At 38.1% G+C, this 19,413-nt stretch overlaps 1 protein-coding gene across 8 annotated transcripts in view; it reads left to right on the forward strand.

Moving 5' to 3' along the window:
- PHTF2 (putative homeodomain transcription factor 2) overlaps positions 1–19,413 on the forward strand; it is a 133,023-nt gene that overhangs the window by 20,999 nt on the left and 92,611 nt on the right. For 5 of the 8 annotated variants that reach the window (XR_011387393.1, XM_002712019.5, XM_051849727.2 and 2 more), the window contains one exon: positions 11,811–11,890. The exons of 2 other annotated variants lie outside the window; for them this stretch is intronic. Coding sequence is in view for 3 of the 6 variants with exons in the window: in XM_002712019.5 (XP_002712065.2) it covers positions 11,846–11,890 (45 nt within the window). In the remaining 3 variants the exon portion in view is untranslated. Of the gene's footprint in view, positions 1–11,810; positions 11,891–19,413 lie in introns of those variants that run through there. One more of the 8 variants, XM_070071198.1, reaches the window with a different exon arrangement.

Below are 19,413 nucleotides of genomic sequence, written 5' to 3' on the forward strand. Positions count from 1 at the left end.
AAGTGATTGGGTCCCTGGCACTTATATGGGCGACGCAGACTGATTCCCAGCTTCCAACTTTGGCCTGACCCAGCTCCAGGTGTTTTGGGCATTTGGGGAATGGATTAGTGGGTGGGAGTTCTGGCAGTCTTCCTCTTGCTGTCTCTCAAATAAGTAAAACAACAAAACAGAACATATATGTCATAATAGAGTACCATTGCCAATGATGTCTGAGTTACCGATCTCTGAAGTTTTTTGTTGATTTTAAGGATTGAGTTGATAGGCTCCTTTCATTTTAGATATTGTAAGGGTGTGAAGTTAGATTCCTGTGAAGGTCTACCACCTCTCTGCCTCTGCCCCAGAAGTTTGCAATATTTAAATATAAGATACTCTTTAAAGCTATCAGAGCATCATTGCTTATATGTATGTTCTCATTGTTTAATTTCCTGTGGTGATCTGGGCCTAGGTGAATCTGAAGTAACTCGCCAAGTAGGCCAGAGCAAGGAGAAAGTTATTTTAGACAAAGGAAACACCACTAGTGTTAAAAGGTAAGCATCAAATATGAGGGTATTCAAAAAGGTCATGGAAAATGAGTATTTCGATTGAGGAGGGTAGGTAAGAGGTCCTGTGTGGAAGAAGAAGGTAGAGATGACAAGTGCTACTGTTTGTGAAGGATTTTCAAAAGGAGGGGCTTAAGTAAGGTGCTGATTAAACATTTTTTCTTAGGCAGTGGGAAATCACTGAGATTTTTCAGTAATGAGGTCAGCATTTTAAAAAGTGATCCAAGTGAAGAAACAGTAAGAGACTGTTGAAGCAGTCCTGGTAATAGATGATACAGGCCATTACCAGGTCTGTGGTTAGTGGGCCAGGGAGGGTTACATGAGAGAGGTTTGGAGGTATGGTGAATGTGGTTCCTGTGTGCCAGGGGTAGTAGTTGTTTGGTGATAGTGGTAGGAGATAGGAAAGGGGAAGAGATTTGAAGAGGGTAAATGCTTTCTAGTTTGTTCTTGGACTTAGTTATAATAGTTAAATTTCACAGAAGAGCTTAATTTATGGCCCTGTGTTTTCTGCTTATTATCTTGACTTTATAGCAAGAATTGAAGCTGGGTGTAGTCCCTTTACTTCCTTCTCTTAGAAATAGCAGAAGTAAAAATGCAGCTGTTGTCAGTTTAGAACTCTATCTTAGGATATTTAAATTGTACTTTTTAGTTGAACCAGCAACTTAAAAGATTGAGTTTAGTACTTAAGAAACAGATGTTTTAAGAAGTAAATGTAGGTATTTCTGAGTGAAAATGAAGCAGGCTCATAGAATTTTCCTTTGCTGACACCAAATGAGGGAAGGAAAAAGTGGGTGGAGGGATGGCAAAAAATCAAAGGAGCATACAAAAAAGGGACAGCTGTAACCTTATTTCAAATACTCCAAAAACTGGAGGGCAAGGAAAAATTGAAAAGATCTGGTATGACCATACTTTAGTTGTAGCACCCTATTCCAGAAACAAGACTAAGGAAAGAAGTCTCACTGATACTCTGTAGAGAAGCAGACCTAAGAAGTGAGTAGGGAACCAAGACCCTACATCGTAGTGCCGAGTCTCAATAGAGGCAGGGGACATTGCCATTTCCTCAGAGATAAGGGCAAGAACCAAAGCCCAGGAAGTTGGTAGACTCACTGCCCACTGTGTGGATGGATCCTGGTCCAGGACATCTCAGAACACCTCAGCCATGGCTGTGTTCAGTGCTATTTTAGCTTTTATTTTGCTGTGTCCAGAGTGCAGAAAAATAGATAAAAACTCCATACTCCTCAAATTAAGTTTGTGTATATGTGCCAGCTAAGGTGAGAAAGGTATCAGAAATTGTCGAGGAGAACCTATTGGATATAGAGTTAATAGGAGCTCAGGATAGCAATCTCCATGTTGAACATGATTTTAAACAATGACATGGCACCTCTACAAATAATGGCACAGGAAAGGAAAAAAAAAAAAGAATAACCATAAATGACCATCCCATGTAGGAATAACTGTATTCCTGAAATAGAGACTCCAACAAATGCAACAGATATTCAGAAATATAATCTGGACAGAAATCACTGAAATGAAATGTGCATGTGCAGAGAAAAGACAAGCTAAATATCAGGAAAAAAATTTTATGAAATGATTCAAATTGACTGTACCCTAGTAATTACTAACTTCAGAAATAAGTAGAGAATTACTTTGTCTTCTTGGCAAAAAAAAGAGAACATAACCTTTTTAATGGGAAAAAGATTCCAGCTGACTGACCACGTCTCAGTTATGGTCAATTCTAGAAGATAGTGGAGCAGTATTTGCACACTTACACCCAACAGTATCATTAGATTAAGTTTGACTGCAGTTAACAGTGGCTAGAACTATTACAAGGACTTAGGATCTTGGGTAGAAGTGTGAAAGTAGCCCAAGAGTGGTGTAGTGCCTTAGAGGCAATCCAGACTCCTTCCTGTCTGAAAGTCCGTGCTTTCTATTCTCAACTTCACTGTCCCTGGTGGCTGCTGGAGCTATTAAAACAGCATATGAGGTAGTAGGAAATGGGAAGTGGGGAAGGAACAAAAGAGCTTTCCCCAACTGAAAGTTCTGTGGATGCTTTTACTTGTGAAGACCAGAACATAGTCATGGCGACCCCTAGCTGCAAGACAGGTTAGGAAAAATCTTTCTTTGGGCAGCAGTGTGCCACCAACATTTTGGAAGAAAGAGGACCATAGAATAATGGGAATCAACTAGCAGTGTCTGCCATGCCAAGCAGATGGTTAATTAGATACAAAGAAAGTAAGCTGATGTTCTGTAACATGTAAGAGCTCAGGGAATGAAGCATGCCTGAGCCTCCCCCTCCACCACCGGGGCGGGCTGTGATGATTAAATCAAGCCGGCCCCCAGTGAGCTGGGACGTAACAGAATAGCGTCTGATATGATGATGATATAAAAGAATCTGTAGTGAGCATTGAATCCATTTAAATATAGAAAAAATACTGAGCAACTTTTAAAATGGTGATTATGGAATAAAATCCAATTGTTACTATTTGGTCACGCATTCTAAGCAATAGTTACATGTTTGGAGGATGTATAAGCTTGTTAATTTTGCCAGCTTTCATAGCAAGAAGTCCTTGGGTACAAGGTAAATCTGAAACATGTAGACAAAATGTTGACATCACTGTGGCTTTACTAAAGAATGATTTTTTTTTCGCTTTTCCCATAACATTAGGAGGACCTTTTTTTAAGATTTTATTTATTTAGTTGAGAGGTTGAGTTACAGAGAGAGAGATACAGAGAGAAAGGTTTTCCATCTGCTGGTTCAGCGGCCATTGGGGGATGAACCAACGGAAAGGGAAGACCTTTCTCTCTGTCTCTCTCTCTCACTGTCCACTCTGCCTGCAAAAAAAATAAATAAATAAAATAAAATAAAATAAAGATTGGTCATTAGAGTAAACGTAGAAGTTTAATTTAAGACCTCTTAAGCTGGAAAAAACCTATAAGACTATACAAAAATAAAGAAGTTGAAAAAGTAATTAGATACATGAGTCTGAAGCTCAGGATAGAAATGCATGGCAGAGATATGAGTTTGGGAGCCAGAAACACACTGACATTAAAATCACAGGTGGATTACCTAAATATATGTACTCTTCAAAACGGATCAAATTGTATATTTAAGATCTATCCATTTCACAGTTAACTTCAGTAAAATCGTTGGATTGAATAATGTAACCTAAGAAAAGTATAATTAGAGAAGAAAACAATCCAAAAAGGTGGAGTAAAAGTGACCCAAAACAGAAAGAAAGCAGGTGAATATGATGTCATAGAATCTGAGAGTAGTCTGGGGCCAGCACTGTGGCGCAGCAGGTTCACGCCCTGGCCTGAAGTGCCAGCATCCCATATGAGTGCCAGTTCTAGTCCTGGCTGCTCCTTTTCTGATCCAGCTCTCTACTATGGCCTGGGATAGCAGTAGAAGATGGCTCAAGTCCTTGGGCCCTTGCACCCATGTGGGAGACCCAGAAGAAGCTCCTGGCTTCGGATTGGTGCAGTTCCAGCCATTGTGGCCAACTGGGGAGTGAACCATCGGAGGGAAGACCTCTCTCTTTCTCTGCCTCTCCTCTCTCTGTGTAACTCTGACTCTCAAGTAAAAAATAAAAAATAAAATAAAATAAATTAAAAAAAGAATTTGAGAATAGTCTTTCACCAAGGACTGGGGAGGCAGCTAAGATGCCATTCGATTTAACACAACAGATATTAGAAATTTTTAAAAAAGTTTATTTATTTATTTGAAAGGCAGAGTGATAGAGAGGTTGGAAGGAAGGACTCAGAGAGAGACACAGAGAGAGATCTTCATCTGCTGGTTTATTTTCCAAATGGCTGCAATGCTCAGGACTGGGCCAGATGGAAGCTAGGAGCCAGGAACTCCAGCCTGGTCTTCCACATGGGTGGCGGGGTCCCGTGCACTTGGGCCATCTTCTATTGCCTTTTCAGGCACATTAGAGGGAACTGGATCAGAAGTGGAATAGCAGAGACTTGAACCAGCACTCAGATATTAGATGCTGCTGTTGTAAGCAATGGCTTAACCAGCTCTTACAATGTCAGCCGCTTTAGCTATGGACATTTTGAAATTAGTAAAAAGTGTAGCTAGTAGTGTTGAATCTCTAAACAAAATCATTTTGAAGGTCTATTAACTTTTTAAGCCATTCAGATATTATTTTAATGCATTACTGTTTTGAGGAAGAATACCCCAAACATTTGTTTTATTAATAATTCTATTAGAGGCAAATAATATCCATATTTGAGTTGAACCAGATTGGTTGATGGTGTTTTGAGAGAGCATAAAAGAACATTAAATCATTTAGATAGATTCTTCATGACTGATTTTTCCAAGCAGCACAGCAGTCAAACCAAAAGCACTTAACTCAAAACACTGTAATTAGGTATAAAGAATTTTTTAAGATGTTTTTATTTATTTAAAAGAGAGAGGGAGGGAGGGGCAGAGAGAGAGAGAAAAGAGGGGTCTTTCATCTGCTGGTTCACTCTCCAAATGACTGCAATGGCCAGAGCTGGGCTTCTTCTGGGTCTCCCACGTAGGTGCAGAGGCCCAAGTTGGCCATCCTCTGCTGCTTTCCTAGGCACATTAGCAGGGAGCTGGATCAGAAGAGGAGCAGTTGGGACTTGAGCTGGCTCCCATATGAGGTGCCAGCGCTACAGGCTGGGGCTTTAACCTTCTGCGCCACAGTGCAGGCCTCAATTCTTACTTTTTATATCCAAAGAATGCTCACAAAATAGCAGAGGTTTTGTGGATGTAGAATCAAACTCTGAAATTTAATAAGTTGCTTTAAAGGACATGGTAAGTGGGTCTTTAGACGGCTTTATGGGTAGTATTAAGATTATAACTCTAGAGATTCTCTTAGATTTCACAACAAAACTTTTGTTTTGTTTTAGAAAATTTTTGCTTAATAAATATAAATTTCTAAAGTACAACTTTTGGATTATAGTGGTTTTTCCTTCCATAACCACCCTCCCACCCGCAAATCATCCCATCTCCTACTCCCTCTCCCATCCCATTCTTCATTAAGATTCATTTTTAATTATCTTTATATATAGAAGATCAACTTAGTATACACTAAGTAAAGATTTCAACAGACTACACTCACACAGACACACAGTATTTTTACTGTTAATTCGCATAGTACAACACATTAAGGAGAGAGATCCTACATGAGGAGTAAGTGCACAGTGACTCCCATTGTTGATTTAACAATTGACACTTATTTATGATGTCAGTGATCACCTGTGGCTCTTGTCATGAGCTGCCAAGGCTATAAAAGCCTCTTGAGTCCACAAACTCCAATCTTATTTAGACAAGGCCATAATCAAAGTGAAGTTCTCTCCTCCCTTCAGAGAAAGGTACCTCCTTCTTTGATGGCCCATTCTTTCCACTGGGATCTCACTCACAGAGATCTTTCATTTAGGTCATTTTTCAGCAAAACATTTTTGTAAAGTAGTTTAGAGAGACATTATTTGCCTATAATTTTTTTCATAGATTATGTCATTCTTTAGCATGAAACACACAGCCTTTGCATTGATTTCATTAAGGAAGATAAAACTCAACAAACACTCGTTTTATGAACTGGTACACTAGAAAATGTGTAGTTCTGTTTATTATATTTCATGTTGTGTGTAGTTCTTTTTAAAGATTTTATTTATTTATTTGAGAGGTAGTGTTATAGACAGTGGGAGGGAGAGACAGAAAGGTCTTCCATTTGCTTTTTCACTCCCCAAATGGCCACAATGGTTGAGGCTGGGCCAATCAGGAGCCAGGAGCTTCTTCCCAGTCTTCCAAGTGAGTGCAGGGGATCAAGCACTTGGACCATCTTCCACTGATTTCCCAGGCCATAGCAGAGAGGTGAATCGGAAGAGGAGCAGCCAGGAGTAGAACTGGCGCCCAATGGGTTGCCTGCACTGCAGGCAGAGGATTAACCTACTGCGTCATAGCACTGGCCCCTCATATTGTATTTTATCTCTCTGTTCTTAGATTGAAACAGCTTTTTGTAATTTTTTTTTGTAATGAAGAATTATAAACTTGCCAGGAAATTGTGGCAATTTATAGTCACATGATTACAAAGTTGAAGATCTAAAACTAGGAGATTTCATTCTTCCCCAACTAAGTTCCCTGTACTAGAGTTTCACTTTTCTCCCAGCTTCACAACCAGTATAAAAAAAATTGCTTTATGCGTTAGCATTTAATACCCTTTTAAGGGCAGAGCAACTTTGTTCTTGGTATCTGAAGTCTAAAAATTGCTTGTTTTAGCTGGGGAGGAGCAGCTGAGTTATATTTAACATTTGGTAAAGGAGTTAGACTAGGTAGGTTTGAGTGTAACTCATTTTCATTGAACTTTTTTGGTCTACAAATTGTTATATATTGGTTGATAAAGTGACATTCCAGTAAATAACCCAGCCATATTTATTATGCTACATAGTATCTTTGAGCCTTGTCATATTAGGAAAGTGTTTATATGCATCTGGGTAGTTCTAGCCTTTAGATTCATTGGTCTGTGATGAAACTTTGGTTGGCAGCTTTTTAATTTGGTTTGTGAACATTTGTGTTCAGTGTTCAATATAGACAAAAAAGTATAGGAGAATTCAGGGGAAATAAAGACATTGGATGGATGTGGGAACCTATTCAGATGAGTACACCAAGGTCCGTACAAGACAGACTGTACTAAGGCTTGTGAGTGAGACATAGAACAAGATGAGAAATCTTGAATGGAAGTGTCTGGGAGAAACTTGTAGAGAAAATGGAATTTCAGAGTCCATGTAAAAACCAACCTTGTTTTGGAGAGAAGATATTAATTTTGGTGCAGAGGAGAAAAATAGGAAGCATGGCATGATTGAAGCAGGTTGTATAAGAAGATGATGAACAACCATGATCTTAGATTGTGGAGGAACTCAATATTGTAAGAAGTTACGGATTTTCTGTAAGCAGTAGGCAGTAATAAAAAGTTTTTAGAAAGGGATCATGCTGACTTCAGGGCTCAAGGAGATTTACATAAACCACCTTGAAAAAATAAACTTACATTTTGCCTGACAGTCTCTTCTATGTTAAAATCCATCTATGTAATACTGACTTGATTAAATTTTGGGGTTTGTTTGTAAAGGAATTCAGAAGAACCTTGTTAGTTTGTTGGGATTGTTGCTTGTGGAATGTTTGGCTAGAGGCACTGGTGAGAAACTGAGGCCCAGAGAACACAAATTTATTCAGGTCAAATTATTTTTATTTATTTGAAAGAGTTAGAGAGAGGGAGTGGCAGAGATATAGAGACATTTTCCATCTGCTGGTTCACTCCCCAAGTGGCCACAATGGAAGCCAGGAGCCAGGAACTTTATCTGGATCTCCCATGTGGGTGCAGGTGCCCAAGTACTTGGGCCATCTTCCACTGCTCTGCCGCATGTGTTAGAGGGAGCTGGATGAGAGGTGGAACAGCTGGGACTCAAACCAGTGCCTATTTGGGGTCATTGCAGTCAGTGACTTCACCCGTTAGGCCACAGTGCTGGCCTCTGGGGGAGCATAGCTCTTAGGATGCTTAGTCATTGCTGTGTCTCTGCTCTGCTTCCTCTATGTATATTACAGTGCTCTGGTTACTTAGTGAGACACAAAAAATGATGCCCCTTTTTCCTTCAGTGGTGTTTACATATGATAAGATGATCTGTGTGACTTCGTTACTTTGCGTTTTTAGTTACATGGTAGATTTATTAATACAGATCATTGCTGGAGAGAGATCAGGCTTCAACATGTTTTAGTCTAAATTAGTACCTGTAAGAAAGCTTCAGTCCTGGAGAAGGTAGGATTTGAACTGATTTAGAAGAATGCATGGGTGGAGAAAAGGATGGAATGGGAATAAAAGCACAAGCAAAGTAAAAGGGGTGGGGGCTGATGCCTTGGCGCAGTAGGTTAATCCTCTGCCTGCGGTGCCAGCATCCCATATGGGCGCTGGTTCGAGTCCTGGCTGCTCTTCTTCCAATCCAGCTCTCTGCTATGGCCTGGGTAAGCAGTAGAAGATGGCCCAAATGCTTGGGCCCCTGCACCTGTGTGGGAGACCCAGAAGAAGCTCCTGGCTCCTGGCTTCAGATCAGCACAGCTCCAGCTGTTGTGGCCATTTGGGGACTGAACCAACAAAAGGAAGACCTCTCTGTCTCTTCTCACTGTCTGTAGCTCTACCTCTCAAATAAATATATAAAATCTTAAAAATAAAGTAAAAGGGGTGGATATCAGTTGTTTTCTGAGCATGTTAAGAATCCAGTTTGGAACAGTGAATTTGTTTCAGGATGAGAGAGGGACATTGTAACAGTGTATAGCATTTGATATACTAAGTTTTTGTAACAAGGAATGGTTAAAAATAGGACAACTTCTTAGACTAGACCTATACCAAGAATATTCCTAGATATTGTTGATGTTTGATGGTGGAATTCTATAAAAGCAGACTGAACACACATCTCTTTCATAGTCATCTTTTCTCTTCACCCTGGTCTTTGGTATTTCTCTACAAGAAGATACATTTACATTTACATTTACATTGATATAGTAAAGAATAATCCAAATGTTTTGATAAGGCATGATGATGGAGAAAAATATCATAGTAATTGTCTATAGCAAGATTTAAATATTAGTCCTCTGATCTTGGGATTGGATTATTTCCATGTCATTTATGCTTAACCTTGTAACAAATCAATTTGTGAAGAAAGATTAGGATCCTTTATTTAAAGTTCCTAGTAAGCCTTTCATGCTACTTCCTCCTGCTGTAAGTTAAACTTAATGTCATCATTTAGTTTTTGTTGTTTATACATATATATGAAATTTAGGTATTTTGTGTGTTCTTTGTCAGATGTCTGGTTCTGAAATCTATTTCACTGTGCTGTAAAGCCCGTTTTAAAAATAGATATGAGCTACCCGGTGTTACTGAAAAGTTGTTGACACAATGGAAAAACTATTAAATGAGTTTGCAGAGCAAACCTTACCATTACTGAAGAACAATGATTTTCTTTTAAACAAGATTGATTGGATTTCTATTTCTGGAAAAACCAAATTTAAAAATGTAGTATATTAAGGACACTTTATGTACCTAGGATACTCTTTGATTATTTGAAACTTGTTTCTGAGTGTAGATTGGTTTGCCGAAGTTTATAAAAATATACTAAGAATTTCACATATTTAGTGGTGTCTGGGAGAAAAAAAATCTTTCATATTTTGTATCTGAAATATGTAGTTCAGACTTGAGAGATTAGGAGTGAGTATCTTTATTTTGGTATATAATTTGGGTAAAGTGAAAGAAGTTAGGTAAGTGAAAAGTTATCCTATTTCTTTACCTTTTTTTGTCCTTTGCATTGAGGAAAATGGATTATAACCACTTTGAAAAGCATACACAATTGTCCTGACAAACAAGTATAATGAAGGTATAATGTTATAATGAGCAGCCCCCTAGCAGAATTATTAGGGAAAACCTTTAGGATCCAATGTGATTAGACTTAATGTGTTACCCACAGAGGCCTCCGGGACAAAACAACCAAAATGGGAGAGTTTAAGTCAGTAAAGAAAGCTTCCCCAAAAAAAACCTGGTGAGAGAAATAAAAGGAGCCACACTTAACTGAGAAACTTCAGTGGAGGTTAACTTTAAAAAACTTAAAAGTTGAGAATATAGCTGAGAACTGAGGTTGCAATCTTATGGTAATGAAGTAGCTATTTTTGTTCTCAATGTCAACAGAAACTGATTACCTGTATCCTTCTGTAAACTGCTTACCATGTTTAAAAAAGGAAATACAAATACTTGCCAGTTCCTAGATTAGGGAATTTTTAAATATAAAAATTAATGATAAAATACATAGTTAAAAACAACTATGGTTGAATATCTACTGTATGACTGTGGTAGATATCTTATTGATTGGTCACAAAAGTCCTGTGGGATGAGCAGGTGCAGTTATTCCTATAACTGAAAGGAACTGAGGTTCAGAGAGATTAAGTGACTTCTTCAATATTACATAATAGGTAGTGGAGCCGATATTCGAAGCCAGTTCTTTTGATCCTCTTTTTTCCATTATGTCAGGGTATTTGGCAGGTATTTCAAAACATCATTTGCTCGAATTTGATCAGTTTAAAAATGAAATCATATGTTAGGAAAGGTAATGTCTTAGGAAAGTAGTTTGATCTGTCGTGCTGTCAAAAATGCAGGCATTAAGTAAATCTGCTTTAAATTTTTAGAAACTGATCATCTGAACGTTTGAATCTACTGATAATAATTCTCACTATGTTTGCATGCTGACGTGTTCCAGAAGCATACATGCTTCCAAGATGGGTACAAGCTGGGGGGTTTCTGTTTACTGTTGCAGTATCATTTCTACACTTTCAGCTGTGCAGGTGCTAGGATTGGCTCAACAGGGTGCCCTTTCCTCCCATTTCCCTAAGATTGTGTGTGGTCTTGGGTGGTCCTCGGTTGTTATGAGCTCTAGGGCCAGTATTTGCTTTTAAGCAAGTTTTAGGCTTATCCCTGCCACTAGGTACACTCATGCCCGTGACATCTTATGTCTAGAAAGGCATTCTAGAGTTAACTGGAATCAGTTTAAAATCCTTTCTAGGGTTAAGGAGCCTTTACATTTAGTATGCAGTACTGTTTTAGTCAAACACAAGAAAGATGCTTATGAGGTCATCTGGTAAATCTCTAAGTACCACCACCCATCAACCATGATACCTAGGAAGTCCTTAATAGTAATTACTCCTTTGTAATTAACTCTAAAGTTGGCTTAGTTTTTATCTTAAATTCTAGACTTCTCTGGTTATTTGATTTTAGGTCAATTTTGTGTTTACTGAGGGGGGCAAGAAGTAAGTATGGTTATGAATTTGGCTCATCTGTCAAGCCATCCTTTATCAGCAGTAACTGACACTAGTCCCTGCTAGAAACTACAGCAAAAGTGATCTGTAACCGAGTGAATGAATTGCTTTCTATTGTAAGTGAATTTGTAGGTGAAAAATTCTCGATAGAACCTGGGAGATTCTGAAATTTATTTAAAAGGTTAAATTAAGAAAAAAAATCATTTTAACTTAGTTTGTAGGGAAACTCAAGTGTTAGATTCATTCGAAAAGAACTTCCTTTTATTATGGCAACTGATTTTTGTTTACTTGAGAGAACCTGTTGCTAAAATAGTAATGAGGAAGGGTGTAATATAAGTACAGTCATACACCCCTTGCTCTGCAAGTAACTAGAGTGCTATGTGTGCAAGTTGTTCAGTCTCCTTTTGGAAGGTAGAAGTAAAGTCACGTGCATGTTTTTCTCTCCTACACAGCCTAAAATGACGGACGTGTAATGTTAGTGGAATAAATGGCGTCCAAAGTCACTGATGCTATAGTCTGGTATCAAAAGAAGGTAAGTTGCTAGAAAGCTTTTAACTTTTTAATGTTTGAATGCCAAAAACACATGTTCATTTTCTGCTAAAGATTTTATGTGAAATGCTGCCTAAAAAAGTTACAGAATGAATTTCAGGATTTTGAGTGGAAGGGAAAGATTATTTTAGTTTTCCTTGCTAAATTTACTTGTAAACGAATCAGAAAAATTTTCTTTACTTTCGATTCCACACTATAAAAGTGGCTACTCTGTTATAACATAAATCAATTCTCCAGAATTATGCATATAATTAGTATTATATAAAAAGACTAAAATTTCTCTTATTTTCATATTTTTAAAAACAAACTAGATTAGTAGAGCTGTTAAGATTATAAAACCTTTATACCAAGAGAAATTACCATTTTTTAATCAGTTGTAAGTTATTATTCATAGCTAAATCTTTTTAGTAAAAAAGAAACCTTTGGGATTACATTTTTCAAAGTGAAATATTAAAATGTTCATTTTGATGTTTTAGGATTGGTTGTCATAACTGTTTATTGAGTCATCCTGCGTATTTCAAAATAGGCTTTATCAATGTAATATTTACCTTTATAAAATCCAAAAGAATATGTCACTTTTCAAAATATAGTAAAATGTTTACTCCTTAAGAGTGGTGTCTATGTTCTGTTGAATGCATGTTGTTGTATGAAATATCTTAGATTTTTGGTGTATAGTAAATTATGTGTGTTTTCACACTTAGAAACATTTTTGATGCCTTATTCAGGTTTCTATTAATGAAATATAATTATATATTTAAAGCTTTTCCTATATAGGGAGAAAAACAGACATTTTAATAATTTAGTTGAGTTAGAAATAAGTGATAATTAAAATAGTTTAGTGATTAGTCAAACCTAAGAATAAAGCCTGTCTGTGGACGTATTGTTTGTTTTCTGAGTAGCGCATGCCGTAGCTGAGTAATACCACGTTTGTCACATAGGGTACTTAATCAGAAGCATCACTGTTACTGTATTGTTAAATTTGATCTTTTATAGTTCTACTTGTATGTTAATGTCACCTCTACTTTTACACTTCCAGTCAACTTAAAATCCAGTTTAGCCAAAGGGTAAAACAAGAGAAAATACTGAATAAAAAAAAAATTATGTTTTTAATTTTGTAATTTCCTGCATGTATTTTTGAAAATCTTTCTTCTTCCTAATTTCTACTTTAGGAAGGTAATGTTTTTAAAACTTAGTCTCTCTTTGGCTTTTAATTTCAAGCTTCACTAAAGATCATTACTAGAATATAGCTGTTTGATTTTTTTTTTGAGATTGGAAATATCAGACTCATTTTCAGTTAATGGGTCACCAGTCTCTTATCTGGTGGTCTTTTCTATACCAGGTTTGGCTATTGATTAGTAATGGTTTTCCACCTCTTTTAAATCTTGTGGATACTTCTGAAATTAGCAAACTGTGAATGTTATTGCAAGAAAAATGTATATAATAAGCACACACACGAAGTATCACATCTGACCTGAAACTTACGTTAAGATGTTCTGGTCTAGATAATTTTAGAAATTTTAATATCTTACCATTATTTGATTTTGTGACTATCATTCAGTGGTATCTGGCTTATACTGGGTAGGAGCATGATAAATAAAAACCCAAAACCATTTACCTTCATTTTCTTGAAATATTTTTGTTTGGTTGTAACTCGTTTTAGAATCCGTTTTCCCCACTGGGAAATGGTGATTTTTTTAAGTCTTCATTTGTAGTTTTGAACACCAGCTAGCTCCAAAGGCTCTAACTTGGCTTGGGAACTGTTTTGAACATGGGTTCTAATATCAGATGTGACATTTCCAGGAGAAAATTAAAAAAATCATTTAAAGTTATAAATATATAGAATTTCTAATAAATACTAGTTATCTTTTAATTATTCATCCTTTTATGGCTTACCTTGAGGTTTTTAAAGCCTTTTTTTTTTTCTTTTCTTTTTTTTACAGGCAGAGTTAGTGAGAGAGAGAGAGAGAGAGAGAAAAGTCTTCCTTTTCCGTTGGTTCCCCCCTGAAATGGCCGCTACGGCCAGCGCGCTGCGCCAATCTGAAGCCAGGAGCCAGGTGCTTCTCCTGGTCTCCCATGCGGGTGCAGGGCCCAAGCACTTGGGCCATCCTCCACTGCACTCCCTGGCCACAGCAGAGAGCTGGCCTGGAAGAGGAGCAACCGGGACAGAATCCGGCGCCCCAACCGGGACTAGAACCCAGGGTGCCGGTGCCTCAGGTGAAGGATTAGCCTAGTGAGCCGTGGCACCAGCTAAAGCCTTTTTTTTTTTTTTTTTTTTAAGATTTATTTCTTTATTTGAGAGTTGGAGTTACAGAGAGAGGGAGAGAGAGAGACAGAGAGAGGTAGAGCCTCTGCCTGTTGCTTCACTCTCCAGATGGCTGCAGTGGCTGGGGCTGGGCCAAGCCTAAGCCAAGATCCTCTTCTGATTTCCCACATGGATGGCAGGGGCCCAGGCATCTGGGGGCCATCTTGTACTGCTTTTCTCAGGCCATTAGCAGGGAGCTGGATTGGAAGTGGAGCAGCCAGGACATGAACAGTCATGACATCCATATGGGATGCCAGCATCATTTACCTGTTATGCCACAATGCCAGTCTAGAGATTTTAAAGTTTTTTCATGTCTAATTTTAGATTTCACTTTATGTTATTGTAGCCTCCATATTCATTAATGATTTGAAAGTTCCTATTGATCCAACGTAGCTCTCAGTTATTAACCTGGAGGAACAGGTCATGTGAGAAGAATAACAAAAGGGGAAAAACAGTTTTTGGTTAATAAGGAGCCATTGAATAATTTTTGATAACAAAATACTCTCTTTCCTCCCTCTAGTTTCTTATTTGCAGAGAGAGAATTATTTATCTTTTGGAAGGCATGCTAAATAGGAATCTGAAGTTGCTTGGGTTCAAAGATAATTGACACATTATGTAATCCTTTAAAAAATGATCAGATTCCGTTGTGGAGGTCATATTTTGAAATGATGAGGTTCTGTTTTCAGGAGGTGAATATATATATATATATATATACACACACACACATATGTATAAATATATATATATACTTTCCAGATTTAAAAGGGAAGAAAAGTACTAGCAATACTGTATAGAGATAGTAAAATCATAAATTTAGCTTTTAGAACTAAGGAAGAACTGCATGATAAATGAAGGAGCTTCAAAAAGTATATGGAAAATGGAATCAAAAGATAAGTTTATTTTGGTGCAAAAATATTTTGAAATCCAGGCATAAGTTTAACATAACAAGAATTTTCCATGAACTTATTTTTAAAGATTTTATTTATTAATTTGAAAGACAGAGTTACGCAGAGGCAGAGAGCGAGAGAGCGAGTAATTTTCCATCCACTGGATCACTCCCCAGATGGCTCCAATGGCACCAGCTGCGCCGATCTGAAGCCAGGAGCCAGCAGCTTCTTCTGGGTCTCCCACATGGATGCAGGGGCCTAAGCACTTGGGCCATCCTCCACTGCCTTCCCAGGCCGCAGCAGAGAGCTGGATCAGAAGGTGTGCAGCTGGGACTCGAACCAGTGTCCATATGGGATGCTGGCATTGCAGGTGGAGGCGCTATGGCACAGCGCCGACCCTTCTATGTACTCTTTGAAGACTTCTCTTGGCCATTGCCTTTAGCGAATCAGTGGCCAGCAAGAAAACTTGAATTTATTTAATGCCTTCCAGATATGAGCCAAAAGTGGGATTCATTTAATGATGTAAATAAGAAATTAGCTTGAGTCACATGAACTTGACTGATAACTGTTGGTAGTTAGAGCTTTAAATTGTCTACCTTTCTAGTAAATTCAGCTCTGTATGCTTGCATATGCATGTACGTGTTTGAATATAAGTATGTATTTAGGACATTTCAGAGTGGTAATTTGTCCAAGGTTGCCCAGACAGTTAAGAGGTATTGAGTCTCAGGTTTTAATTCCCAAAACCTGTGCTGTTGTGTACCTTTAAGATTACCCTTCTGGCATCATCAGTTTAGGATTATTTTGCAAGTAAAGCAGATCCAGCTCACACTATCTCAAGAGCGGAAATCTGACTTTTAAGCTGAACCATGCAGGGTGGGGAAATTTATCTCATGATTGGCAAGCTCCCAAGACCAGAGCACTGGCAGATGTGTCTGTGTGCCTCTCTCCTTCCTGCTTTTCCAGAGTTGGCTTAGTCCCCCCACCACAGATGGCTTTCTCTGCGTTATGGAAACAAGCCCTAAGGTGTGCCTTTCGACTCCCCTGTGGCTCCTTGGGAAGAAAAGATGCAGGGATGGCTGGGATACCTGGGATACAATGAGTTTCCTAGCTTAAACTATTCTTGACCTTTTGCCCTGTTGGAAGAATCTCTGCTTTATATTAGAGAATCTTTCTCCTCCAAAAACCTTGCAGCCAGGGAATGAGTATCTGCAGTTTCAGACAGAGTGAATTGTGGTTAGTCTAAGGCACTCATCGAGTTTGCCCTTGCCAGTGATTGGCTTAATTTGGGGCATGCATTCCACTCCTAGCTAGTGAGATATGAAGCTTCCTGCAGAGACTCTCACTTCTTAAAAAAAAAAAGCCAATAATAATAAGAGCAAAGCTGACATAATATTTATTATGTGCCAGGCATTTTTAAAGTGCTTCACATCTAATACCTAATTTAATATAATCAGATGAGTGGAATGGAATAGAAGGTCCCGTCCCTGCCAGTGGACGAGGATAGATGAGACTGTTGTTGAGGCTTTGATGCTGACTTTCCTCCTATGAGAGGAGCTTGCCAGCAAGCTGAGGATGGCAGAATTGAGTCCTGAGCTTTTCCGGTCCTTTTGAGCCACAGAATTAGTCAACTCTGGAAACGATCTACTTTGAGACTTCTTACTGTGTGAGATAATCAATCTCATTTTCAGTTATTCATAGCTGGTTGTTTTAGTTCTTCTCTTCTGAAGCATCAACGATGCACGGAAGTGCTGTCTGATGGACGTGGTTTTCTGATATAGTCCTTTTTTGCCTCTGGATGAATATAGTAGTAAATAGAAAATGAAGATATACCCCCCAAAAGAGAAGTGCTATCTCTTAATAAACAGGATTATTACATTTTAAAGTTTTTTTCTTATATATCCTATTGCATCTTTAATGTAATTATAAACTGTTGCCTAGATCGGGATCTGTGTTTGTCTGTGGACCTGTATTTTACATTACCAGCTTGTAATATTGAACATGTTACTTAATTGCTGAGCCTCCATTCTTTTGTAAGGTGCAGGTAGCAGCACTTTCCTGGTATGCTTCAGAGATTTTCTAAAAAAAGATTTATTTACTTATTTGAAAGGCTGAGTTGAGGGGGAGAGAGCTCAATCTTCCATCCGTTGGTTCACTCCCCAAATAGCTACAATGACCAGTTCTGGGCCAGGCCAAAGCCAGGAGCCTGGAACTCCATCAGGGTCTCCCACAAGCGTACAGGGGCTCAGGGACTTGGTCCATCTTCCCCATCTTTCCTGGGCACATTAGCCGGGAACTGGGTTGGAAGTGGAGCAGCTGCAGCTCAAACCAGCCCCCATAAGGCAGGCTGGTGTCACAGACAACGGTTTAACCTGCTGCACCACAACAGTGGCCCCACTTCAAAGATTTTTTTAAAAACATTTTAAATTGTTTATGATTCTCTTAATAAATATGAAATGTGACTTAAAAATAGTGATTATCTCATTACTAGAATAAAATAGGTGGTACAGTGTCCTCCAGTGCTTAATAGTTTCTCTAATGACCATATCTATGCTATACATATTCCTCCCTCCATTTGGCCAAAAAGGCAGGTATGTGTTTGCAGAAAGGCCAGAGATGTTGCCTCACCTCCTTGGCCACTGTCATCTGTCCAGGTGTGTTCAAGGACTCAAGTTGTCCTTCTGTAACTTTTTTTTTTTTTTTTTAAATTGGAGCTTCTGGAAAAGACTGTTTAGCTTCTGTCATCAAAAAGTAGTTAAAAGTTGAAAGTCTGGAGCAGCCTCCAGATGCCCTGCTACATTTCTCATTACATGAAGAAAATTGTGGACAGAAGGAAAGAATGAAGTTCAACAGAGATTGAGGAATGCGACACAAGAGACGTCCTCAGGCCAGCATGGTTTCCATCCTTGGATTCTCACCATCTGAGCTTAGCGTTACTTCTCTTAGCTAGTAAATTGTCACTCTTTTGTTGAAGCTAGTTTGAATTGGATTTTTTTCTTGTGGAAAAAGAGGATCTTGACCAATGTTAAGGAAGTTGTGTATGTGTGCATGCATGTGTGTATAAATATGTGTTTTTGTGTGTATAGACCTAGGCATTTCTCAAGAAAATCACACACAGAATATGAATCTGTTTTATGCATTTACAAACTGAACCTGTGTGAAATAGAAGTCAGATCAAAAACCTTCACGTCTCCTTTCAGTCACAGCCCTCTGAGGGTGATGGCTATATGAGGCACTGTATCTTAATAGGTAACTAGAACACTGATTTTGGGTTTGAGAAGCAAAGATTTAAATCCTTATTTCTGAAAGTCTGTATGGCTTTGGATAAGTTGCTTTACCTTCTCTGAATTTCACTGTAATCATGTTTACAAAGCAATCATAATGGCATCTTTTATATTTATTTGAGGATTACTTCATGATCCACGTGTGTAAAGTGTTCACATATTGCTGCTAAACACAGGATTAACCTCCAATGAATGTGAATTAGTTCTGTTATTATTACATTTTATAACTAAAATGTCGGGCTTTTAATGTCTGATATTAGAACAGTGGATGTTTAGTTCATATTTGTTGTGTAACAGCAAAGTCATGACTAAGTGGCATTTATAAACCTCAGCTTGGCCTGCGTCAGTCACTGGTCATGTTTATGTTTTCTTTTTTAACCTCTTCCTTTTTAATGACACTTACTGGCCAAAAATAATACTTGTGTTAGCACAAATAGATTGTTTAGTTTAGTTGCAGTAACATTTGCCTTTTCAGTTAAGATTTTTTTTTTTAATTTTATTTAAGTTCTACAAGTTTCATTTATATACAGATTTAGGAACATAATGACACTTCCCCCACTCCCTTCCTCCCTCCTGCCCCAGCTCCAACCCTTCCTCCTCCTCATTCCTCTCACATTCCCACTCTTATTTTTTACAAAGATCTGTTTTCAGTTTACTTAATGATCATATAGTTAACTCTACACTAAGTAAGAGAGTTCAACAAATAGGATGAAGAGAAAAAACAAAACAAAACAAAACACTGTTCCTCTACGGAAGAGACAAGGGCTGTAAACAATCATGGAATCTCAGAATCTCTATTTCACTCCAGTACATTACATTTCAGGTGCTCTGTTAGGTATCTCAGATCACGGAAAACATATGATATCTGTCTTTTTGGGACTGGCTTATTTTACTAAGTATAATGGTTTCTAGTTGCATCCATCTTGTAAAAGACAGGATTTCCTTCCTTCTCTTCTCTTCTCTTCTCTTCTCTTCTCTTCTCTTCTCTTCTCTTCTCTTCTCTTCTCTTCTCTTCTCTTCTCTTCTCTTCTCTTCT

This window comes from Oryctolagus cuniculus, chromosome 3, assembly GCF_964237555.1.
Source record: "Oryctolagus cuniculus chromosome 3, mOryCun1.1, whole genome shotgun sequence".
Classification (NCBI taxonomy): domain Eukaryota; kingdom Metazoa; phylum Chordata; class Mammalia; order Lagomorpha; family Leporidae; genus Oryctolagus; species Oryctolagus cuniculus.